Here is a 23,339-nt window from a genome sequence, read left to right on the forward strand (position 1 = left end):
ATCTCTGACTTTCAATCAGTAGCTATTAAAGTCCCAGCCAAGTTTATCTTCTGCGCATGTTTAAATCTATAAGATGGAAGAGAGTGGGGGATGCTCTCATTTTCTGAAGCCCTAGGATGTATCTCTAGCATATATGAGTGCATATACCATATTCAATCTCTAGTATCCAAGCCTCTGATAAATTTTCAAAATAAGGTAAAATTCTGACATATAAATACGTAATATTTATAAGCTAAGAAATTATTTTATATGATGTGTAAAATAAACACACGTCAAAGATTTCAGGGAGCTCATTAAATACTGAGAGACCCAGAGATTTTGTTAAGATTGGCTCAAAGAAGGAGTCAGAGAACTACAATTTCATACGGAATAAAAGAAATGGAAGCAAAACTGGATTTTGCTACAGGAGTGGGTGGTAGAGAAGTCAACCTCCACCTGGCAGGATTTATTTGCATGTCTATAGATGGTGGAAGGAGAATAATGCCTCCTTCCCCCACTTCCAAAATAGTCCAACCTACTCCTCAGAACCTGGGAATATGTTAGATGGTGAAGGGGAATTAAGGAGATGCAGATGCAATTAAGATGGGTAGTCAAGTAACACTATAGGTATTATTTTGGATCATCCAGATGGACTCAATACAATCACAAGGGTCTTCAAGGGTCTTTAATAGTAGATGAGGGTAGGCAGGAGAGTCAGAGGGACCAGCAACTATGGAAGAAGAATGATCAGAAAGATGAGACATTGCTCATTCTGAAGATAGGAAAAGGGCCCAAGAGCTTCAGAATGAGGTAACCTCTAAAAGCTAGAAGAGGTGGGGTGCCTGGATGGCTCAGTTGGTTAAGCATCTGCCTTCAGCTCCGGTCATGATCTCAGGGTCCTGGGATCGAGCCTGCTTTCTCCCTCTCTCTCTTCAGCTCCCCCTGCTTGTGCTCTCTTGCTCTCTTTCTCTCTCTGTCAAATAATTAAATAAAATCTTTTAAAAAATAAAAATAAAAGCTAGAAAAGGCAAGGAAATACAATCTCCCCGGTAGCCTCTAGAAAGGAATGGAGCTCTGCAGATAACCTTGAACTTAGCCCAGCAAAGCCTGTATGGGACCCCTGGCTTCCAGAACTGTAAGAAGAGAATAAAGTTATGTGGTTCCAATATGCCAGATTTGTGGTGATTTTTAAGAACAGAAACAGAAAACTCACATAATAGAAAAAAAAAATTAGTCGCACTATCAGTTATCTACAACTTACAGAATTTAGAAATAGCTCAAAAACAAAGGCACACACACACTTACACGTACATACACACATATGCACATTCATAGTTAAGACCTCGTACTTGTACCATAACCACGGAGCGTATGTAGCTTACTTTTTGAGCAGCAAATAAAAGTAGGGATGTATTTCTAATGAGATGAATGACTCAGCACTTAGCAATTGCAAAGATGCCCTACCCAACCTCAGGATCATTAATCACTGATGGAAGCAGAAATGAGCAAATTGATGACTTGATGGTTCAGTAGAATCCCCCTTGGAAACTGGGGAGAGCCAAATCATCAATAACTCTGAAATCAATTCTTGCTCCATCAGCCAATTTCTAGCCAAAAGGAGTAATGGCCTTTTAGTAGCCAACTGCTTCAGCTTTGGGGTTGTGTTACAGCAGAATTTTCTTCCTTCAATTAAAATAAGCTGGATAACAGAAATTGATGTTCGCCCTAAGGAAACTCTTATCAAGTCAAAATTGATAGGCCCGGGGAAAAAAAAGCAAAAATATGAAAAGCATCAGATAAAAAATGATGATTCAAGTGGAACTAAATTGTTTTTGTTTCCTGGCACCCATACTTCATCCTTTTCATAGCAACAGCCTTAGAGTTCCAGACGAGGCTGATCCCACACATATTCCTCTTACTACTCCATTCAGACGCGAGTGGGTGAACGACCTAAGCCTGGCCCATCTGTCTTAATGATAAGTTAAGAATTTATGAGCTCAGGGGCACCTGCTGGCTCTGTTAGAGCATGCAACTCTTGATCTCTTGCATAGAGCTTCCTTAAAAATAAGTTTAGGGGCGCCTGAGTGGCTCAGTTGGTTAAGCAGCTGCCTTCTGCCCAGGTCATGATCCCAGGGCCCTGGGATGGAGTCCCGCATTGGAGGGGGGCTGCTCAGCGGGGAGGCTGCTTCTCCTCCTGCTTGTGCTCTATCAAATAAATAAAACCTATAAAAATAATATTAAATTTAAAAAATTAAAAACATTGGGCACCTGTTAGCTCAGTCAGTTAAGTTTCTGCCTTTGGCTCAGGTCATGATCCCAGAGTCCTGAGCTCTAGCCCTGTATCAGGGTCCTGCTCAGTAGGAAGTCTGCTTCTCCATCTCTCTTGCCCCCTCCCCCATGTATTCTCTCTCTTTCTCTCCCTCGCTTTTTCTCTCTCAAATAAATAAATCTTAAAAAAAAAATACACCAGGAGAAAAAAATCCTAATTGTTAAACAAAAGCAAGGGGGTTAAATAACATCTATACATAACATGATTTACGATACATCTTGCGGAAGAAACATGATAGATATCCCTACATTCAATAGTTACACTAACCACTGAAAGCTCTTACAGAATCAAGTATCTTGGCAAAGTGGCTTCAGCTTCTTCCACTAGGACTTCAGTGTATTTTCTACTGTCCCCAAGGTGCCTGAAACACTGTCCTGGAAGCCATACCAGGATCTATAGTTATATTTGAAGCCCAAGGGAATAACACAGAAATGAAGAAAATAGTCTTTGTGATGCTTCTGCTCTAGGGAGAAACAGCAGCAGAAGAAAATCCAGCAGTTAGTAAAAGTGAGCACCATTTCTGAGAATAATTATAGTACAATCTGATAAGTTGTAATCTCCTTATTTTCATCCATTCAAAATAAATGATTTCTTCTTTGTTACATTTCTAGAACCTCCATTGTAGGGCTACCTCTGTGGTCCTTTTAGTCTTCATCACATCTGAGAATGCAGAAGAAGCAAAAAGAATAAAATCGAAGGAACTCAATTATTAGAATAATATGATTAAGTTGGGTCAGTCAGCAAAATGAAGTCAACCGACTAAAAAGAGTTTTAATGGGGAGTATCATCCTTCATAAATCAGGCAAGCAAACCATGAACCATTTGGAAAGCAGCTAGGTTTGTGCCCTTTTCATTTATCTTAATTTAATAGCTCCGTGGAGCCATGGCCTAGCAGCTCCTAGTTAAGGTTGGGGTCTATTGTTGTGGGACAGATTGTTCCTCCATCCTTCCCCCATATATTCACTTACTGCTTTTATTTAGCTTTCAAAGACAAAGGGAAAAATCTCAGCTCATAACAAAGGACTAGTGTCAAAACATAACTTTAACTTTAAACCTACCTTTTTAAAAAGTAAATAAATAAATAAATAAATAAATAAACCTACTTTTTATTTTACTTTATTTTTAAAGAATTTTATTTATTTATTCATGAGAGACAGAGAGAGAGAGGCAGAGACACAGGCAGGGGGAGAAGCAGGCTCCATGCAGGGAGCCCGATGTGGGACTCGATCCTGGGACTCCAGGATCATGCCCTGGGCCTAAGGCAGACGCTCAACCACTGAGCCACCCGGGCATCCCAAAACCTATCTTTTTAAAAAAGAGATTTTACTTATTTTAGAGAGAGCATGAGCAGTGGGGAAAGATAGAGGGAGAAGGAGACTCCCTGCTGAGCAAGGAGCCTGACTGGGGGGGCTTGATCCCAGGATCCTGGGATCATGACCTGAGCTGAAGGCAGATGTTTAACTGACTGAGCCACCCAGGCTCCCTAAACGTACCTTTTTAAAAACTCCAACAAACCAATAATAATAGTATAAGAGACAAACAATCCAATTGAAAAAGAGATGACAGGGACAGCTGGGTGGCTCAGCGGTTGAGCATCTGCCTTTGGCTCAGGGCCCAGGGCATGATCCTGGAGTCCCAGGATCCAGTCCCACATCGGGCTCCCCACAGGGAGCCTGCTTCTCTCTCTGCCTCTGTCTCTGCCTCTCTCTCTGTTTCTCATGAATAAATAAATAAAATATTAAAAAAAAAAAGAAAGTAAAAGGGACAACAAAAGAGAAAACCTGAATGGCCAATAAAGTCGTGAAAGGATGCTCAACTTCACTGCTACTAAGGAAAATGCATATTAGAACAAAAATGCTATACCATTTTCCTATAGGTAAGATGGGTGGGAACTAAAAATAACAAATGTTGGCAGAGATTAGAGATATTCTCATAATCTAAGTACAACTACTAGGAGTAAATTTACCATTATTTTAATAAGCAAATTTGAAGACATCCAGACCTACCAGTTCCACTTCTTATTTATTTATTTATTTATTTATTTATTTATTTATTTATTTATGTATTTATTTATTTATTTTTGAGTAAGCTCTATACCCGACGTGGAACTCAAACGTACAACCCCCTAAGATCAAGGGTTGCATGCTCCACTGACTGAGCCAGTCAGACAATCTATATTCCACTTCTAAATACTTATTCTAGATAAACTCTCATGCAAAGCTGTTCACTTCAGAATTGACTTTGAAGGTAAAAAAATTAAATGTCCATTAAGATGCCAAATAAATTCATTTGGGTAATGCTTAATAGGATTCCATAGGATGGCTAGGATACTGAGCTAAACCTAGGTGTAGTATTACGGTTGCATCTTAAACACAATGTTAATTGAAAAAAGTAGATTCCTGGAGAGTGCATGAAGTATGGTACCATCTTTTTTCTTTTTTTTTTTTTTTTAAGATTTTATTCATTCAAGAGAGAGCATGAGCAGGAGGAAAGGGAGAAGCAGACTCCCTCCTGAGCACAGAGCCCAACACTGGGCTCCATTCCAGGACCCCAAGATCATGTCCCAAGCTGGAGTCAGACACTTAACCAGCTGAGTCACTCAGCATCCCAATATGGTACTTCTATTAAAAGTGTAAAAGGAGGGCAGCCCGGGTGGCTCAGTGGTTTAGTGCCGCCTTCAGCCCAGGCCATGACCCCGGGGTCCTGGGATCGAGTTCTGCGTCGGGCTCCCTGCATGGAGCCTGCTTCTCCCTCTGCCTGTGTCTCTACCTCTCTCTCTCTCTCTCTCTCTCTCTCTGTGTGTGTGTCTCTCATGAATAAATAAATAAAATCTTTAAAAAAAATGTAAAAGGATACTAAACTATATTGTATATTGTTTATCATGCATGTACAGAGGTAATACAAGTATATGTAATAAAAGTATAAAAACATGAAGAGTAACTTCAGTGAAAAGGTAGCTCTGGATAGTTAGGATAATGGAGTGGGGGATGGATATCAACTGTATATACTGTTTGGTAAAAAGAAAAAAATCTGAAGCAATTATGGAAAATATTAACTTCTGTGATTACATGTATCCCTGAGAGCACAAAAAAATTTTCTAAAAGATGTATTGGCATTAATATTTCAATGGAATAGGGGCACCTGGGTGGCTCAGATGGTTAAGCAGCTGCCTTCTGCCCAGGCCATGATCCCGGGGTCAAGGGATTGAGCCCAACATCAGGCCCCCTGCTCAGTGGGGAGTCTGCGTCTCTTTCTGCCCCTTCCCCCACTCATGCTCTCTCTCTCTCTCTCTCTCATTCTCTCTCAAATAAATAAACAAAATCTTCTTAAAAAAACATTTCAATGGAATGAACCAAAGCAAAACTTCCATGTATTTGTTTTCCTAAAAGTTATCTTTCTGAGAACTTGTCGCACTGGTCCTTGTCACATTCTGAAAGGCGTCCCTTGCAATCTTCTAAATCTTTGTAGCTGTCAGATTTTCCAGGGCAGCAAACAAAGGGATAGTCTTTAAAAACACAACAACAATAACTTTTTGGAGAAGTGGCCAAACAAAGGAAGAGAACTTTGAGTCTACAGGTTGACAAATTGGAGCAAGGTAAATATACGGGAGAACCAGTGGAAGAGGAGGAGTAGCTAGTGACGTCTATTTTGTAGATTCCTTCGGTGCTGCCTCTGGGCTGATAAGGGTAATTTTTGTCCTTCCCAGTAGAGAGAGGAGGGGGAACAACTTTATCAGTTTATGTCCTATTTTAGGCAAGTAGGAGTAATGCAGAGAGCTTTCCTTTTTATCTGTTCCTTCCGAGTTGCCTTCAGCCTAAAATAATCCTTATAGCAAAGTGCCATACTTTGGGGTGCCATATTTGGACGCCATTGACTTGCCGTTCCCCTTCTTTTACTAAAACTTTTTTTTAAGATTATTTATTTATTTATTTACTCATGAGAAATGCAGAGAGAGAGGCAGAGCCATAGGCAGAGGGAGAAGCAGGCTCCACACAGGAAGCCCGACGTGGGACTCGATCCCGGGACCCCAGGGTCATGCCCTAGGCCAAGGGCGGGCACTAAGCCGCTGAGCCCCCCGGGCTGCCCTTTACTAAAACTTTTGACTGTAAATTGCAGACACCCTGGAACTTGACTTCTAAATCCCACATGCCTCAAAAAACTAACAATAACCATGTAATGTTATCTAACACCCATCTCATAATCAAATGTCTATAATGGCCCTCAAATTTCTTACAGTTTCCCAATTGAGAATCTAAACAAACTATGCACTTAGTTGTTTTGACTTTATACATTCTAATTTGAAAAAGCTCTCCCACGTTTTATAGTGATACTCACTTTTTGAAGAGTCCAGACCAGGTATTTTGTAGAAGATCTCACATTTTTATTCTTGTCTTATGTGTTATTTTACTTTGTCTCCGTAAGTTTTCTGTAAATATAAATTGATAGTTAGGTCTAGAAGGGCTTGATTAAATTCAGGGTAAATATTCCGCAAAAAATAAATAAATAAATAAAAATAAAAAGTAAAAAATAAATATTCCGCCAAAAATTTCTTATAGGGAATGTTGTGAATATGGTTTTGTGTCACATCAAGAGACTCTGTAAAGATAACTCCCTATATCTGTGATACTGAAGTTGATCTCCTGGTTTAGGTTTTAACTGTCATGTGGCCTCTCAGAAAAGATTCATTTTTCCTTTTGTAATTAGTTAAAAAAAAATATCTAGAGTAATACTTTGGAACTGTGTCCCCCATCAACATTTCACCCAATGGGTTTAGCATCCACTGATGAGTCTTTTTATTATTGGTATTATGTTCTGACCAGCTATTAATGTATTTATTTTTAAAATGAACAGTTGTATATTATATTTTAATTAAGAATATTTGTAAGACTATGAGGATGCCTGGCTGGCTCAGTCAGTAGAGCATGAGACTCTTGATTTCTGGGTTCTGAGTTCGAGCCCCATGTTGGGTGTAGAGATTACTTAAAAATGAAATCTTAAAAAAAAAAAGAGGCTATCAAATCGAACTTCTATATATATATATAATATAATATATATATATTAAAAAAAGAAGCTATCAACCAAAAGTCCTCCCCATTCTTCTATCCCCTATTGTTAAGTTTCTCATGTTTGCTTCCTTGAAACTTAAGAACTTTGAAAATATAAAGTAATTGGAATTAAAATAAAATATTAAATAAATTCTCTAATAGAATAGGAATATATTTAGGCATTTCAATTAGGGATTTTTCTGATGGAAAAAGGAGAGATTGGTGATAGTGTTACTGGGCAGTGAGACTGAACAGACATTTGAGTAGGCATGCAGTTAATTTACTGGAGCCAGCTCATATTGGCTTGCAAGAGCTGATTGTTAAATTTTTTAGAATTTTGTGAGCTGGTTGTTAAGCACAGCCATTATTAAAAGTTAAAGGGTATAAATTTACAATGAGTTATACTAAAAATAGATAATAGGGGCACGTGGCTGGCTCAGTTGGTAGAGCATACAACCCTTGATCTCAGGGCCCTGAGTTCAAGCTCCACACTAGGCATAGAGATTACTTAAAAAAAAAAAAAAAAAAAAAAAAAAAAAAAAGATAATAAACATTTAGAACTCACTAATTCTTAATTATTTTTACTATATTTTATAATTATTTATACCCTTGGGGTTATGTCTATTGTATCTGCATGATGGAAATATTATATAATGTTGTGTTATGCACATCTCTTCCTAATTTCACATTCAGTGACTCCATGTTGATGGTTTGAAATAGGTCACGGTAGGGGTATTTACAACATGGCAACACCAGCAAGCATTGCCAATCAAGGCTCAATTTATTATTTTGTTGATTGTCTAGACTTAAAATTATGGGGAGAACGTTGATGCAGATTAAACCTAAAAGTGTGTTGTGTCTGTAGCTGTTAACATTGTGAGTAGCATTAAAAAACTGAATAGATATTTGTCCAGTATTCAAAAAACATTACTCAATTCAGAAAAGAAGTTGTTCACATCATTGTTCAAAGAATGAAGTTTCACTATATGTCTTTGTTGTTTCATGTTGTTTCACTTTCGTTTTATTGCTTAACAGAAATATCAAACAACATTCATGGAATTATGCTGGTTTAGCAATAGTAACAATATGTTGCTTTGGTTACAAAAGTTCAGTAAAAATCAACAAGTGTGTTGTGTGAACCAATTGGTTATATGGACTTTAAAAGAAGATATTTTAGGGGATCCCTGGGTGGCACAGCGGTTTAGTGCCTGCCTTTGGCCCAGGGCGCGATCCTAGAGACCTAGGATCGAATCCCACGTCGGGCTCCTGGTGCATGGAGCCTGCTTCTCCCTCTGCCTATGTCTCTGCCTCTCTCTCTCTCTGTGTGACTATCATAAAAAAAAATAAAAAAAATAAAGGAAGACATTTTATAGGTTAGTATTTTTGTAATAAGAGCATTTTTTTTTTTTTAAGTAGGCTTCAGGCTAGAACTCATGACCCAGAGATTGAGAGTCACATGTTCGACTGCTGAGCCAGTCAGGCGTCCCATAAAAGGATTGTTATAAATCAGTACTACACATATGTATATATTGCAATGGACTGGATTGTGTCCTTCTAAAATTCATATGTTGAATCCCTAACCCTCAACATGACTATTTTTTGGAGATAACATCTTTAGAAGGTAATTAGGTATAAATGAGGTATAAGGGTGCGACCCTACCAATGAAATGGCATAGCCTTATTAAAAAAGGGAAGAGAGAGCTCTCTCCCTTCCTTCTCCCTACCAGGGAAAGGCCATGTGAGCACATAATGAAATGGCAGCCACTTAAGGTCAAGAGAAGAGGCTTCAGACTGAAACCTATGTGCCAGCACCTTGGTCTTGGGCTTTCCAGCCTTCAGAACTGTGGGAAATAAATTTCTGTTGTTTAAGCCACCCAACCTATGATATTTTGGCATAGCAGTTCAAGGTCAGACACACACACTGCTGATAGGCACACAAGTTGTAAGAAGTGTTAAGAGATGATAAGTGCTATAAAAATATGGAGTAAATGGTATGTGAGGAGTGCAGTGGAGGTGGCGTTTTAGATAATCCCGGTGATAGATCATGAGGACCTGACCTTGGGTAGTGACCTTAGAAAAACAGAAGTTGGGGATCCCAGGGTGGCTCGGTGGTTTAGCACCTGCCTTCGGCACAGGGCGTGACCCCGGGGTCCTGGGTTCGAGTCCCACGTCGGGCTCCCGGCATGGAGCCTGCTTCTCCCTCTGCCTGTGTCTCTGCCTCTCTCTCTCTGTATCTCTCATGAATAAATAAATAAAATCTTTAAAAAAAAAAAAGGAAAAAAAACCCTGAAGTTTACAAGGTTTCAAGAGGGCACCATTTGACTTGCCGCTGCGACTGACTACACCAGGATTGCCATGGAGGTTGGACGTTTCTTCTATATAAAGATATAGATATTGATATAGATATATGTAAAACATCCCACGTAACCCCCTGAATTTTAGGTTGTTCCTCTGATCATCCTCTAACCTACTGCCAGACTGATTGTTCTAAATCCATTTTTGCTTAAAATTGTATTCTGATTCCCTGGATTTCAAGGTCAAGTTCAGATTTTCTCCTTAATCCTTATAACTTGCTTCTTTATCCCACATCTTTTACAATCCACTTCTCCTAGCCGCACCCCTACCCCCCAACACATACATCCTAGTCACACTCAGCTAGTTCCTTGACTCTGCCCTGTTGCTTCATGAACTTTCTGTTGCTTTATCCCGACCTCCCCGCTCCCCCCCACCATTTATCCAACTTCTCCTTGTCCTTCAAAATTTAGGGCCAGAATTACCTTTTCCAGGAAACTCTTCCCAAACTCCCCTCCTCTGTGCTCTCTGCGATTAACTTGGACTCTGCCCATATTGCACAAGCGCTGTGCTGTGATATTGGTTTACTTACCTGTCTTTCCCACAATCTGCATATATTCTTTTTTTCTTTTCTGTCTTTTTTTTTTTTTTTTTTTTTAATTCACTCTCTGCGAGGGGACTGATTGCAGGACCCTGGGGGATCAGGCCCTGAGCCAAATGCAGATGTTCAACCACTGAGCCCCACCCAGGTGCTCCATATTCATTATATTCATTTCTTTTTTTTTTTTTTTTCAAATCCTCCAAGCCGAACATGGGGCCTGTCCCATAGCAGGTGTCATTAGTGCTTGTGGGAAGAATTAATTTTATAGGTAGAACCTTGCACCAGTGAGCCCCTGGAGAAAAAGGCAAAGAAAGAAAACCTTTGTGAGGCTTCCACATTAAGGAACAGACACCCTGCAGCTTGGACATTGGCAGGGGGCAGGGAGGAAGGAGCACCTGGCAGCCTGAGCCGCGGGCAAAGGTTGCTTTGCGGGCCTGCTCAGCTTCCACACTTGCACAGCCAATCGCAGGGCAGGACAGGTGAAACTGAAGGGAGGAAAACTACATTTCCCGTCATGCCTCAAGGCGCCGCTGTCCGCTTCCGGCCTCGGTCACCGCCTCTTCCGCCGCGGAAGTGAAAGGAGCACTTCCGGGTCGGGCAGTACCGCGGGCCGGCGGCGTCGGACCGGCCGTGTCGGGTATTGCTCCGGAGCTCCGCCTCTCGCGGGTGTTTCTAGAAGCCCGGCTGGCGCTCGGTGCTGCGGTGCAGGTATTCCCCGGCAGCTCGGGGCGCTCCGCGGGGGCGGGCGCGGGCGCGACTGTTCCGTTGCGGCTCGGGGGCGCGGCGGGCAGGTGCCCCGGGGGCGCGGCCCCGCGCTGACCCCCTCCCCTCCCTCCCCGCCTGCAGGGTCCCGGACGCGGCTGTGGGCCTCCCATGGCGGATGCGGCCCCGAACGGCCCCCAGGGGGCGGGCGCGGTGGTGAGTGAGCGCTCGGGGTCGGGTCGGGTCGGGGTGCGTGGGGGGCGCTCCCGGGCCTCGCTGCCTGGCCCTCCTCCGCCGGGCGCCTCACGCCGGCTCGGCCGCTTCCGGCCGCGGGAGGCTAACTGCCCGGGGGCGGGGCTATGAGGCGGGGGCGGGGCTACGTGGAGGGGCGGGCGGTCTTTTTTTTTTTTAAGATCCCCGCCTCCCCCCCCCTTTTTGTCACCTTGTCCTTCTGTCCCTACGAAGAGGGATGCTGGGCTTCCGTGAATATACTTTGTGCGTAACACGCAGACCTGCCTGCTAGTTAATTTGTACCCAAAGCGTCAGTGCTCTTCGAGTTTTAAACACCGTGAATATGTGAATTGAGCAGCTTACCTTTTCCTTTATTTATTTATTTTTTTAAAAGATTTTATCAATCTATATATTTGTTTATTTATGAGAGACACTCACAGAGAGAGAGAGAGAGAGGCAGAGACCTAGGCAGAGGGAGAAGCAGGCTCCATGCAGGGAACCTGCTGTGGGACTCGATCCTGGGAACTCCAGGATTCCGCCCTGGGTCTAATGCAGACGCTCAACCACTGAACCACCCAAGGATCCCTATTATTATTATTCTAATGAAGATTTTATGTATTGCTTCTCGAGAGACACACACACAGAGAGGCAGAGACACAGGCAGAGGGAGGAGCAGGCTCCATGCAGGGAGCCCCATGGGGAACTTGAACCCGGGACCCCGGGGTCACGCCCTGGGCCCCAGGCAGACGCTCAACCCCTGAGCCACCCGGGCTGCCCACTTTTTTCCTTTTTAAACATCTTAACAGCATTTCCATTTATAGACACAGTTTTCTTCTTCTTTTTTTTTTAATTATTTATTTTTTAAATTTGTTGAACCTTTTGAGGATAAGTTGCATCCACAGTGGGGGCTAATTTCACGAGTACTTAAGGATTCTTCTGCATGACCCCAGTGCAGGCATTGTTGCGATTTTTGCAGTTGGATTGGAAAAATTAAGCATTGATCCCTGTTTTTACCTGATTTTACCTGATTTTACGATCCATATTTGAATTTCCTCCATTGTCTGTTAAAGCTGCTTCCTCCTTAATCCAGGATCTAATCCACAGCATGCATTGCTGCTTACTGGCCTTTACTCTCTAGGTCTAGAGTACTTCCCTGGCTTTCCTCATGCCATTTTGTGTTTTCTTTTTCTTTTTTAAGATTTTACTTATGTATTCATGAGAGACAGAGAGAGAGGCAGAGACCCAGGCAGAGGGAGAAGCAGGCTCCACATGGGGAGCCCGACACAGGACTCAATCCCAGAACCCCAGGGTCACAGCCTGGGCTGAAGGCAGATGCTCAACCGCTGAGCCACCAGGGCTGCCCTCCTCATGCAATTTTGACTGTCAGGAGTTTAGACTTGCTTTGTTTTTCAAATTAAACTTGCCTGTTTTTTCCCCTGTGACTAGATTCAAGTCAAGCATTTTGGCAGGAATAGTACATAAATGCTATTCTATCATTTTCAGTGTGTGATATATGAGGAAGCATTTTATGTTGATTTATCTTATCATTGCAGATAAGTTTGACAATTTGGTTTAAGTGGCATCTACCAGACTATTGTAAACACGCCTTTTTTCTTTTGTGATGAAAAAGTATTCTGTGGCATGATAGTTTGAGACTGAGTGAATAGTTTTTCACCTGGGTAGGTTTGCACCCAAAATTTCAGTGATTTTTTTTGCCCATACTATTTATAACAGGACTGGGCTGTTGACTCTTAAAAGTGTAAACCAATAAACTTTTTAAACCTTTTCTATTATGTATTGAAATGCAGATACACAAAGTGCAAAATGAAATGAATAAATCAATGATCCACGTTATTACAAAAGAAACACCCTAAACAAATGGATTTCATTTTATTTATTTTTTAAAAAGATTTTATTTTATTTTTTTTCAAAGATTGACTTACTTTAGAGAGAGCATTGGAGCATGCATGCATACTGTGGCGAAGGGCAGAAGAAGAGGGAGACTTAACCAGCTCCGAATTCTGCGCTGAAGTCGGAGCCCAACTCATGCTTGAGCTCATCTCCCTGAGGTCAAGACTTGAGCCAAGACTAAGGGTTGGAGGCTTAACCGAGTGTACCACCCAAGAGTCCCAAAAAAGATTTTTATTTTTAAGCAATCTCTATACCCAACGTAGGGCTTGAACCCATGACCCCAAGATCAAGAGTCACGTGTCCCACTGCCTGAGCCAGCCCAGTGTCCTTAAGCTAATCAATTTTAAAGACCATGTTTTGGGGCAGCCGGTGGCTCAGCGGTTTAGTGCCACCTTCAGCCCAGGGCCTGATCCTGGAGACCCGGGATGGAGGCTCCCTGCATGGAGCCTGTTTCTCCCTCTGCCTGTGTCTCTACCCCTCTCTCTCTCTCTGTCTCTCATGAATAAATAAATAAAATCTTTAAAAAATAAAATAAAGAACATGTTTTAAAATTAGATTTCAGACCATGATGTGAAATCTGAGTATTTGTGGAGAACCTGAGTACAGTAAGCTAGATTCATTCTTCCCCTTGACTAGGGTGATCGTTTAAATTTAAAGGAGTCACAATATAGTAGGTTTGGATAGAATAATTACTTGCATATTGTTGAAAAGACATGCGGTGAAACATCTTTTGATTTTAAAATGTACTTGCTTTTTTCCCCAAAAGGTTTTTATATTTTTCGAAAGATAATTAAGTTAGACTGCTTAATGTTTTAGGCTTCACGTTACGATTCACTAGTGAGTTTTGACATCCATTTAGTGAAAACACTAAATCTTTCTAAAACATTAGAATACAAAATACCAAAATCCATTACATAGGAAAGATAAGTATTATTTTGTGAAATTTCTTTATAGACGTTTATATATATATGTATATCAGTATTAGATGTTGATGTAAAAATTATTAATGTAGATTCTATCAAAAAATGTAAAAGCCACTTACAAGACACATTTTGAATGGGAAAACAGATTTTAAGTGATTCTGTTGATGATAATGGATCCATCTTTGACAAACATAGCAGGGGCAAGGATAAAGATAGAAAACATGGAGAATAGAGTTGTATAAGGGAGTTTAATTTAGGGCCACTGAAATATTCAGGTTGAGACATGTGGGGCAGCTTCCAAGGGGATGAAGAAGTCATAAAATTGAAGAGGCAGGTACTATTTAATATTTGACGGTCATATTTTGAACACTTAGAGTATGTCAGGCCGTCATATGTACATAAGCAGATTCTCCATAGATTAATGAGTTGGGTAGTGAGTGATTATTACCATGTTTTACATTTTTCCTTTGTAAGGTTTATTTAATCCAAACTGGCTTTTTACTCAGATCTGAAACCTACCTATTTGAATTTGAGATTTCTAAGAATAGGCATTATGGTTCTCTTGAGAGCAATTAGTTCTTATTTAAAGTTCTTTTAAAGTAAGTGAAGCCAGTATTATAAGTGCTGCAGGAATAGAGACAATTGTAGTTACATTTCTGTTCACAGGTTTCTTTTTTAATCTTTATTTTTTAAAATATCAACTGATATTTTTCTATTTAAGTACTTCCACTGCTTTCTGCATCAATGCCATAAGGTTTTTGGAGGTGTTACTGAGTGTATAGACGAAACAATTGCCTTAGGAGTTCTCATTTAATGGTCTTAAATAATCGCTGCGGGGTTGTTAAAACATTTTGAATATGAAGAAAACTATGTTATCTTCATCCTTGGGAAGATAATTTGCTGGCTTAGTTTATCACAATATTTTTCTTTTTAAATTTAGCAATTCATGATGACCAATAAGCTGGACACAGCAATGTGGCTTTCTCGCTTGTTCACAGTTTACTGTTCTGCTTTGTTTGTCCTGCCTCTTCTCGGGTATGTATTACACAGATGTTCTGCCTTTGATACTCAGTTGTTTGGTGTTTATGGACTGCCTTTTATGTGCAAGACTCGTTAAACTGCAAAAGGTTCTGGAACAGATAAAACGCAGGTCTCCTTTAAGTGCTAATAACCCACTAATAGTACCAACTGGAGGAATATCTTATGTTGTGTGCTTTGTGAAAGCTGACATCATGTTGAAAATCAGAAAGAAAGCGGATGTGTAGGGATGAGAGTTCCTTTTTTTTTTTTTTCATTTTTGATTTTTTTGACTTAATAGATGACTGCTTTAAAAGGAAGATGACTGCTTTATAAAATTTAGTCGGGTATATATATGAAGTGATGCCTCTAAGAAGGTATAATAGGTTCAAATAATTTTTTTCTACTGACAAGAGATTTGGGTGTTGTGCAATTATGATGCAATCCACAAAGGAGGAAGAGACATGATAGTTGTCAGGTCTCAGGATAACCTCTCCTCTGGTAATTTGCAGGTTGCATGAAGCTGCAAGCTTTTACCAACGTGCTTTACTGGCAAATGCTCTTACCAGTGCTCTGAGGCTGCACCAAAGATTACCACATTTCCAGTTAAGCAGAGCATTCCTGGCCCAGGCTCTATTAGAAGACAGCTGCCACTACCTGCTGTACTCACTCATTTTTGTCAATTCCTACCCTGTTACAAGTATCCTTTTTTTGTGCCTTTTTGACAGAGAGGTTGCCTATCAAGTGTACAGGGAATCTCTTGTTATTTCTTTGCAATAGGAAGGGTTCAGCAAGGAGGGTTTCTGTGAAGCCTGGGTTGGCTGGGTGGTTGACACTTGATTTAAATGAAGATAGATTTAGTTTAAGAATTTCTGACTCTAAAATGTGAAATCTAAATTTGAAGAGCTGATGTGGGAATTTTAAATTTTGTATCTTTGTTCTTCCCTCTTGTAAGCTTCTCTATTAGCAATGGATATTTTAAACTTCGGATTCAAAGCACAAGATTATGGAAGACTTATTTTAATATTTAATTCATATCTTTGGGAAATTGTCCATATGTCTTGCTTAAAAAAATCCTCAGCTCTTTCAAATCCTAGTGAGCTAGAAACAAATGGAAATTCATCAAAGAACAACTTATTTAAGCAGAAAATGCGATAATTAATAAATATAATAAAAATACTAGTATTTACTGTGGATAGAGTAGAAAATTGATAATCTTTGGAGCTAATGAAAATTAACACATTTGGAATCTCATTTCAAAAGTGTGTTGGGCCATAACAGGTTTTCTCAAAAGGTGGGGAGGGTTGGGGAGGAAAGTCGGGTTGGGGAGGAAAGTCTGGGGAGGAAAGTCTGGGGAGGAAAGTCGCAGTTTATTTTGTTTGGGAAGCACTAGATTAAACAGTTTGAATTTCTTTACTGTAGGACCTTTGATGTGCTAATGTGCATTGTGAGGCAAAAGAGTGACCAGAATTTCTTGATCATTTTAATACTACTGTCCCCCTGTGGTCCCTGTGTCCCACAAGAAAGTGTTTTGTGCTTTAAGTGCTGCTCTTAAGGATTCTTGACTATGTCTGATACATCCTGATCTACTCCTAAACAATATGTGTGTATACATAGCTACAGCTAACGGAAAACACAGTGAAATGTGTCCCTAGGGCTAAATATTACCTATTTAAATAATACTTTTCTCTGTGAAGTATCCAATTTTAAATAGGTTTTTTAAAAGTCTTAAGGAAAAGAGAATAGGTAACTGAAATTTTTTGAGTACTTATTTTGTCAGCATATACAAATCTGACGTACTTAATCCTCGCAACACTGAAAAAAGTAAAAAAATTTTGTTAGATTTTATTTATTTGCCAAAGAGCACAAGCGTGCGAGTGGGGGTGGGGTGAGGGAGAAGCCAACTTCCCAAGGAGCAGGGTCCCAGGACTCAGATCTTGACCTGCGCGAAGGCCGAGGCTGAGTGTACCCGATTGAAGCACCCAGGAGAGGAGCCCCAGGCAGCATATTCGATGAGGACACTGAGGCTCTAAGAGTTTCAAATAACTTGGCCTGACGCCACATTGGCAAGTGCATAGTAAAGCTGGTAAGGTCTGTCTGGCCTAACAGGTTTACCTAATCTACGGTTAATGTATGAGTAACACTTAGGTATAGTTTTGAGGTATTTCTGTCTGTACCAGGACGAAGCAGTCCACATGGCAGGTGGTCAGTGAGTTTTGTTGAGTGAATCCTGAGTGTATGCTAAAAGAGGCTCATGACCACTTAAGATGGCCTCTCTCCTGTTCTGTGCAATTGGTTATTTGCTAGCCCTTCTCTATGGGAATGTTGAAGATTAAGGATTTCCTGTTCCTTAAATTCTTAACGTTAGGGGTGGAGGTTGGGGAGTAGTAGTAGAAATAGTCTAAACTAGTAACTGATAGGAAATACTAGTCTGATTCTTAAAGCACTTGAGTATTATGTTAGTCAATGAAGGTGATCCCAGGGTCATGTTACAAAGTTGTGTTCTGTTCTTTGGTCTTACAAAGGTGATACTGTCCTTGCTCTAACAGGGATAGGTACTTAGAGTTTAACTTGTAGACTTTTCACCCTTTCTATTTTCTAAATAGTTTAAAAGCGACATTGAAAGCTAAGTTTTGAATCTCTTATCAAGGATTTGTGAACTATAGAATGTTAGAGGTAAAACACTCATTAGAAAACTAGCTTTTGGGATCCCTGGGTGGCGCAGAGGTTTGGCGCCTGCCTTTGGCCCAGGGCGCGATCCTGGAGACCCGGGATCGAATCCCACATCGGGCTCCCGGTGCATGGAGCCTGCTTCTCCCTCTGCCTGTGTCTCTGCCTCTCTCTCTCTCTCTGTGACTATCATAAATAAAAAAAAAAAAAAAAAAAAAAAAAACTAGCTTTTTACATTTTAAATATTTTAGAGCATGAGTTGAGGGGGACGGGAAGAGGGAGAGAATCTCCACTGGACTCCCTGCTGAGCATGGAGGCAGGTTCCATCCTATGACCCAACCGGACCAGAGGTCATGACCTGAGCTTAAATCAAGAGTTGGACACTTAATCCACTCAGACACCCTGACACCTCCCCTCCCTTTTTTTTTAAGATTTATTTGATTGTGGGCAGGGGGAGTGAGCAGGGGAGAGGGAGCAAAATCGAGCTTTGATGAAAGTGGTCTAGCAAGTGAAGTTAGTGTCAGCCATGATTGGAACCCAGGTATCTTGACTGTCCATTCAGGGTTGTTTTCATTACCTGCATTGCTTTACTGAATAGACTTCAAATTAAGATATGTTTTGGAGTTTAAATTTAACTATTGAAGAAACAACAGAATTTTACAGTGGCCTTGGAGAGGAGAGGGTGGCAGCTTTCATCTGTTCCAAAGGGATCTCTTAAGCTATACATGGTCTCTACTGAGGAAATTGGCATTTTACTTAGTTCTTGTAAGTGTCAGGGAAGAATTGGTCAGGATACTAATTAGGAAAATTCTAATCCTTGGGTATAGGTCAGTGTCTGGGTTGCCAGTTGGAAATTAGGCACTTTTGGATCTTAATGAGTTATGTGGTAATGAATTTGAAATTCCTAGTGCATTCTAATCACCATTTCCCACCACAGCAAAGCTTTCAGTTAGTGAAAGCTTTTTTGTTAGAAAAAGATAATGGCTCATTTCTTAAAAACTGCAGATATATATTTTTTAAATGAGGGTAATTAAAAAATTTTTTTGATTATTTTTTCTAAGTAAACTTTACACCCAACATGGGACTTGAACTCATGACCTTGAGATCAGGTCCCATACTTTAGTGATTGAGCCAACCAGGCACCCCAGAATCTGCAGATACTTTTAGGGCATGTATTTTTGCCATTCAAAGTGGACTAACAGTCTATATCATTTTATGAAAGTTATTTGACAAGTTTTGTTGTTGTTCTTGTTATCAACCTGGCAGAAATTGGGATAAATAGGGTCTTTGGAACACTCCATTTTTCAAAAAGCTGAATGAAAATGCATATTTATCCATGACATAAAGCCAAACAGTTGAACTCAACTACATGTCTGTAATTAAACTGATTAGACTCTCAGTTAAGTGTCTACAAACCCAAATACACACTTTTTACTTGTACAGGTTGAGAATTTATGAACTGTATAAGCTTGATAGGAACAGTGTCTTGAGATAATGGGGATCTTGTAGGAAAGAAATAATGAAAGATCTTTAGTTGAGGAAAATTGGAGAAGTACTTTTTAAAGATTTTTTATTTTATTTTTTTTTATGTAAACTCTACTTGCAATGTGGGGCTTGAACGTACCATCCCGAGATCAAGTACGACCCTCAGATGGAGTCCCATGCTCTACTGACTGAGCCAGCCGGGGCGCCCCTGAATAAGTACTTTTTAAACCATTACCCCAGACTCTTTCCTAAGCAATTGTGATGAGGAAAGTAGTATAAGAGACTGTCTTTATATTTGAAGGCCAAATTATTCTGGCCAGGATGGCCATTGTGGGGTTAAAAGCTGTAATAAATATTTAAGGTTTCTTCTAGGTGTTCTAGATTTTGATTAGATATAGCAGATGTTTATTATTATTTCATTATCTAATAGAAAAAAACTTTTCACTATTTTCTTAATAAATTGTGAGCTTTAGAAAATGAAATTGTTTACAGGTAGGAAAAAAACTTCATATGGTTACCAAGTGAAACAAGTCTTTTTAGCAGATGCTGGTTCAGCTCTATATGGGGCATAATACAAAGCCTGTTTTACAAAATACTTGATACATGTTGGATATTTTCCTTAATTGTTTTCTTCAGTGAGTATTTTTCCAGTCTTGTTGTTCTCTTTGCTTCATGCTGCCACATACACGAAAAAGGTCCTTGATGTAAGTAAAGCTGTTTTTTTGACTCCTGTTGGCATGAATTTGAGTTCTAAGGCATTTTGGCATTTGTCACAAAAGTTTCCTTCATTCCCTGCAAAATACATTTTAAAAGTATTGTATTGTAGAGTACCTCTCAGTTCCCAGAGAATTTCTCAAGTTTGAAATAGATTTTTTTTTTAATCATATCTTTTCTATTTGGTAAGTTGTCGTAGATCTCTTGTGCTGTCATTGTTTAATTTTAAGAATCAGGTAAGTAGAGTGTACTGAATTTCTTTTACATTTAATGTTCAGAACTGCTACTTTCCTAAAATATTTTCTTTTTCCTGGATTAAACATTAAGCCTCACTAAGTGTCCCAGGCGGATTGACTGCATATGCACTGACATTTAAATTAAAATACCCAAATGTTTGCTTTGTGTTGCCCTTTTTCTTTATCTCCATAGTTCTTTGGTCACAGCGGTAATTGGACTTTAATTTCTACTTTGTATTTAGCTAAGGATTCACAAATACCTTATTACTAGGTAGTCTGATTTTGTTTATAGTTAGATAGAAATAACCTCCATTTTTTTGTGTGTGTGAAATAATATATGGTGTTTTTATTTTTCAAATACACAAAATCAACAAAGCAGGAAAATACACTTTTACGTTAATTTGTAAACTTTTATATTACCATTTCTAAAATAATCGTCTTTTAATTGTATTACTTGTTGGTATGCTATTTATCTAAAAAAATTATTGAGTAATCAAAAATGCTTCATTCTTTCTAATATTTATTTTCTTATGTTTCAGGCAAAGGGTTCAAATAGTTTACCTCTGCTGAGATCTATCTTGGATAAATTAAGTGCTAATCAACAGAATATCCTGAAATTCATTGCTTGTAATGAAATATTCTTGATGCCTGCTACAGTTTTTATGCTTTTTAGGTAAGAATAAAAATACATTTGTTTTGAGAGGCAGATGACTAAGTGAACATAATAAATGTATTAACTCAAATTTTATCCTGCTTAAATCTGTTAAAGTAGATACTGATGTGCAGACCTAGATTGATCTTAGCCACCATTTTTTCATTTTATTGTGGAGAACGTGAGACGTTACGGTAAACCTAGAAGCTTGTCTTATTTATCATTCCTTGTGATTTACATTTAACATTTTGAAAATTAATTTTAGAACTGCTGCCTTTGAATCTTGGGAAGCCTAGGTTAGTGCATTCTGCCATTATTTAGATGATTTTTTTTTCCAAGAAAAATTATGGTCTGGTATTAATAGTCGCCTACCAACACCTCCATGTTTGTTTGTATCTTAGTTATAGAAGTAATGTAAAAATTAGAACATCAGGCTAGTATTGACCCTCCCCATCAAAATTCTTGCATTTAAGTTTTAAAACTACATTTCTAGAGAGATGGGTGGGTGAAATAGATGATAGGAATTGAGGAGTGCACTTGTGATGAGTACCGGGGATTAAAATTAAACTTTAAAAAAAAAAAGGGAAAAAAAATAAAAAATAAAAAATAAAAAAAAATAAAAAAATAAAAAAAAAAGGAAAGGGGAGGAGCAGTTTAAATGGCATAAGCTTTGGTTACCAATTCAGAAGTTCTTCTCTGTCTCTATTAATGTGTTTATCTTCTTTGTTGTGGGAAAAAAATGACTGCTTAAAAGCCAATTGGGGAAAAAAAATCAAATTAGCAGGAAAAAAAATAAAAGTACATTTCTTCCTGGATTATAGCTTTTTAAATTTTCCAATAAGAGGACATTATAGATAAAAGCCATATATTATTTTACCATGAACCATTGTTGCAGTTCTGTCCTCTCCTCCTCCTTATGTGTACATGCATGTAGTACTTTAGAAATACTTATATAGATATGTAGAAAATACATACTAGTATGGTGTGGGGTTTGGTTTCTTTCGTTTTTTTATTTTGCATCAGAAGTGCCATAATGCATCAGTTATCTGCATCTTGCTTTTTTTCAGTTAATACAGTATGTTTTCATGTCCTGTTTATAAATGTTGATAGATAACAACTCTGTTTTCCATTTAATGATTGTGTAGTGTTCAGTCATATAAGTAGGCTGCATTTCACTACCTGTTCCCTTGTTGATGGGGAAACATTTGTTTCCAGATTTTTGCTTTTCCAAATATTGATGGAGTAAACATCTTTTTACCCTTTTTTTTTTTAAGTAATTTCTACCCTTGGGCAGCCCTGGTGGCGCAGCGGTTTAGCGTGATCCTGGAGACCCTGGATCAAGTCCCACATCAGGCTCTGCATAGAGCCTGCTTCTCCCTCTGCCTGTGTCTGCCGCTCTATGAATAAATAAATAAAATCTTAAAAAAAAAATTTCTACCCTCAATGTGGAGCTCAAACTCAGGACCCTGAGATCAAGAGTTGCATGCTCCAACTGAACCAGCCACGTGCCCCTCTTTTTACCTTTCTGCCTATACTTTTGGGCCTCTGTTTACTTTATTATTATTTTTTTTACTTTATTTTTTTTTTAAAGATTTTTTATTTTATTTATTCATAGAGACACAGAAAGAGAGAGGCAGAGACACAGGCAGAGGGAGAAGCAGGGTCCATGCAGGGAGCCTGACGTGGGACTCGATCCCAGGTCTGCAGGATCACGCCCCGGGCTGCAGGCAGCACTAAACCACTGCGCCACCGGGGCTGCCCCCTCTGTTTATTTTAAACCAGAATTGATTTTGCTGAGTTTAAGCTAAGTGCACTGTATCTTTAATAGACCATGGCACATTGTCCTCTAAGACGTCTGTATTATCTATTTTCCATAAGCTCATTAATTTATAAAAACTTATTTTTGTTTATGAAATATTTCATTTTAATGTGCATTGCCTTAATTAGTGATATTTTAGCATCTCTCGTTTTTTTCTTTAGCAGGCTGTAAGCTAGTTACTGAGTTTTACAGATTTCCTCATAAATAACAGTTACTTGTTCCATTCTTTTAAGTAATGTTTTTCTCTGGAAACTCCAGGATCACCACATGTGCTCCAGAATGACACAGTGAAAAGGCTTCTTGTTGGGTGTTAGGGACCTGAATTCTAGTTGATGTAATCATTGACTTAGACTCTTGAGCATTGATACCACATTTAAAGAAGTTAAACTTTAAAACAACTTGATTTTAATTTTCAAGATTATTGTAAAAGAGATGAGAATTTACCAGAAATATTTAAATAGAGAAATCACTTTGTTATTCTAAAAAGATTATAATGTCTTATTCAGTCCCTAAAGCTATTGATGCTTTGATGTCACTTGCATATAACACAAACTATAAAATTAAAATAATTTAAAATCATTATTCCTTAGTTGCTCCCTTCATGATAGAAGAACAATCTAATATTAGAAGGCTTCATTAAGTTATGTTTTTCACAGTAATGCTTCAAGCTTTGTATTTAAAGATGAGGTAAAGTCTGTGAGATTATCTTACATATACATGAACATGAGTGTAA

The 23,339-nt window shown here is 39.2% G+C and overlaps 1 protein-coding gene and 1 long non-coding RNA gene across 4 annotated transcripts in view; one reads left to right on the plus strand and one right to left on the minus strand.

Moving 5' to 3' along the window:
- The window catches only part of LOC111098460, a 28,713-nt gene extending 17,798 nt beyond the window's left edge, over positions 1-10,915 (minus strand). The window contains exons 1-3 of one of the 2 annotated variants that reach the window (XR_005368957.1): positions 9,411-10,915; positions 6,644-6,734; positions 2,280-2,968 (exon numbers count right to left, since the gene is read on the minus strand). This is a non-coding gene — a long non-coding RNA (uncharacterized LOC111098460). Of the gene's footprint in view, positions 1-2,279; positions 2,969-6,643; positions 6,735-9,410 lie in introns of those variants that run through there. The other variant, XR_005368958.1, reaches the window with a different exon arrangement.
- The window catches only part of TMEM33 (transmembrane protein 33), a 37,956-nt gene continuing 25,422 nt past the window's right edge, over positions 10,806-23,339 (plus strand). For both annotated transcript variants that reach the window (XM_038555953.1, XM_038555952.1), the window contains exons 1-6: positions 10,806-10,954; positions 11,093-11,164; positions 14,954-15,048; positions 15,543-15,730; positions 19,822-19,889; positions 20,675-20,808. In XM_038555953.1, the coding sequence (XP_038411881.1) occupies positions 11,120-11,164; positions 14,954-15,048; positions 15,543-15,730; positions 19,822-19,889; positions 20,675-20,808 (530 nt within the window). In that variant the 5' untranslated portion in view covers positions 10,806-10,954; positions 11,093-11,119. The remainder of the gene's footprint in view (positions 10,955-11,092; positions 11,165-14,953; positions 15,049-15,542; positions 15,731-19,821; positions 19,890-20,674; positions 20,809-23,339) is intronic.

The sequence above is a fragment of the Canis lupus genome, chromosome 13, assembly GCF_011100685.1.
Source record: "Canis lupus familiaris isolate Mischka breed German Shepherd chromosome 13, alternate assembly UU_Cfam_GSD_1.0, whole genome shotgun sequence".
Taxonomy (NCBI): Eukaryota; Metazoa; Chordata; class Mammalia; order Carnivora; family Canidae; genus Canis; species Canis lupus.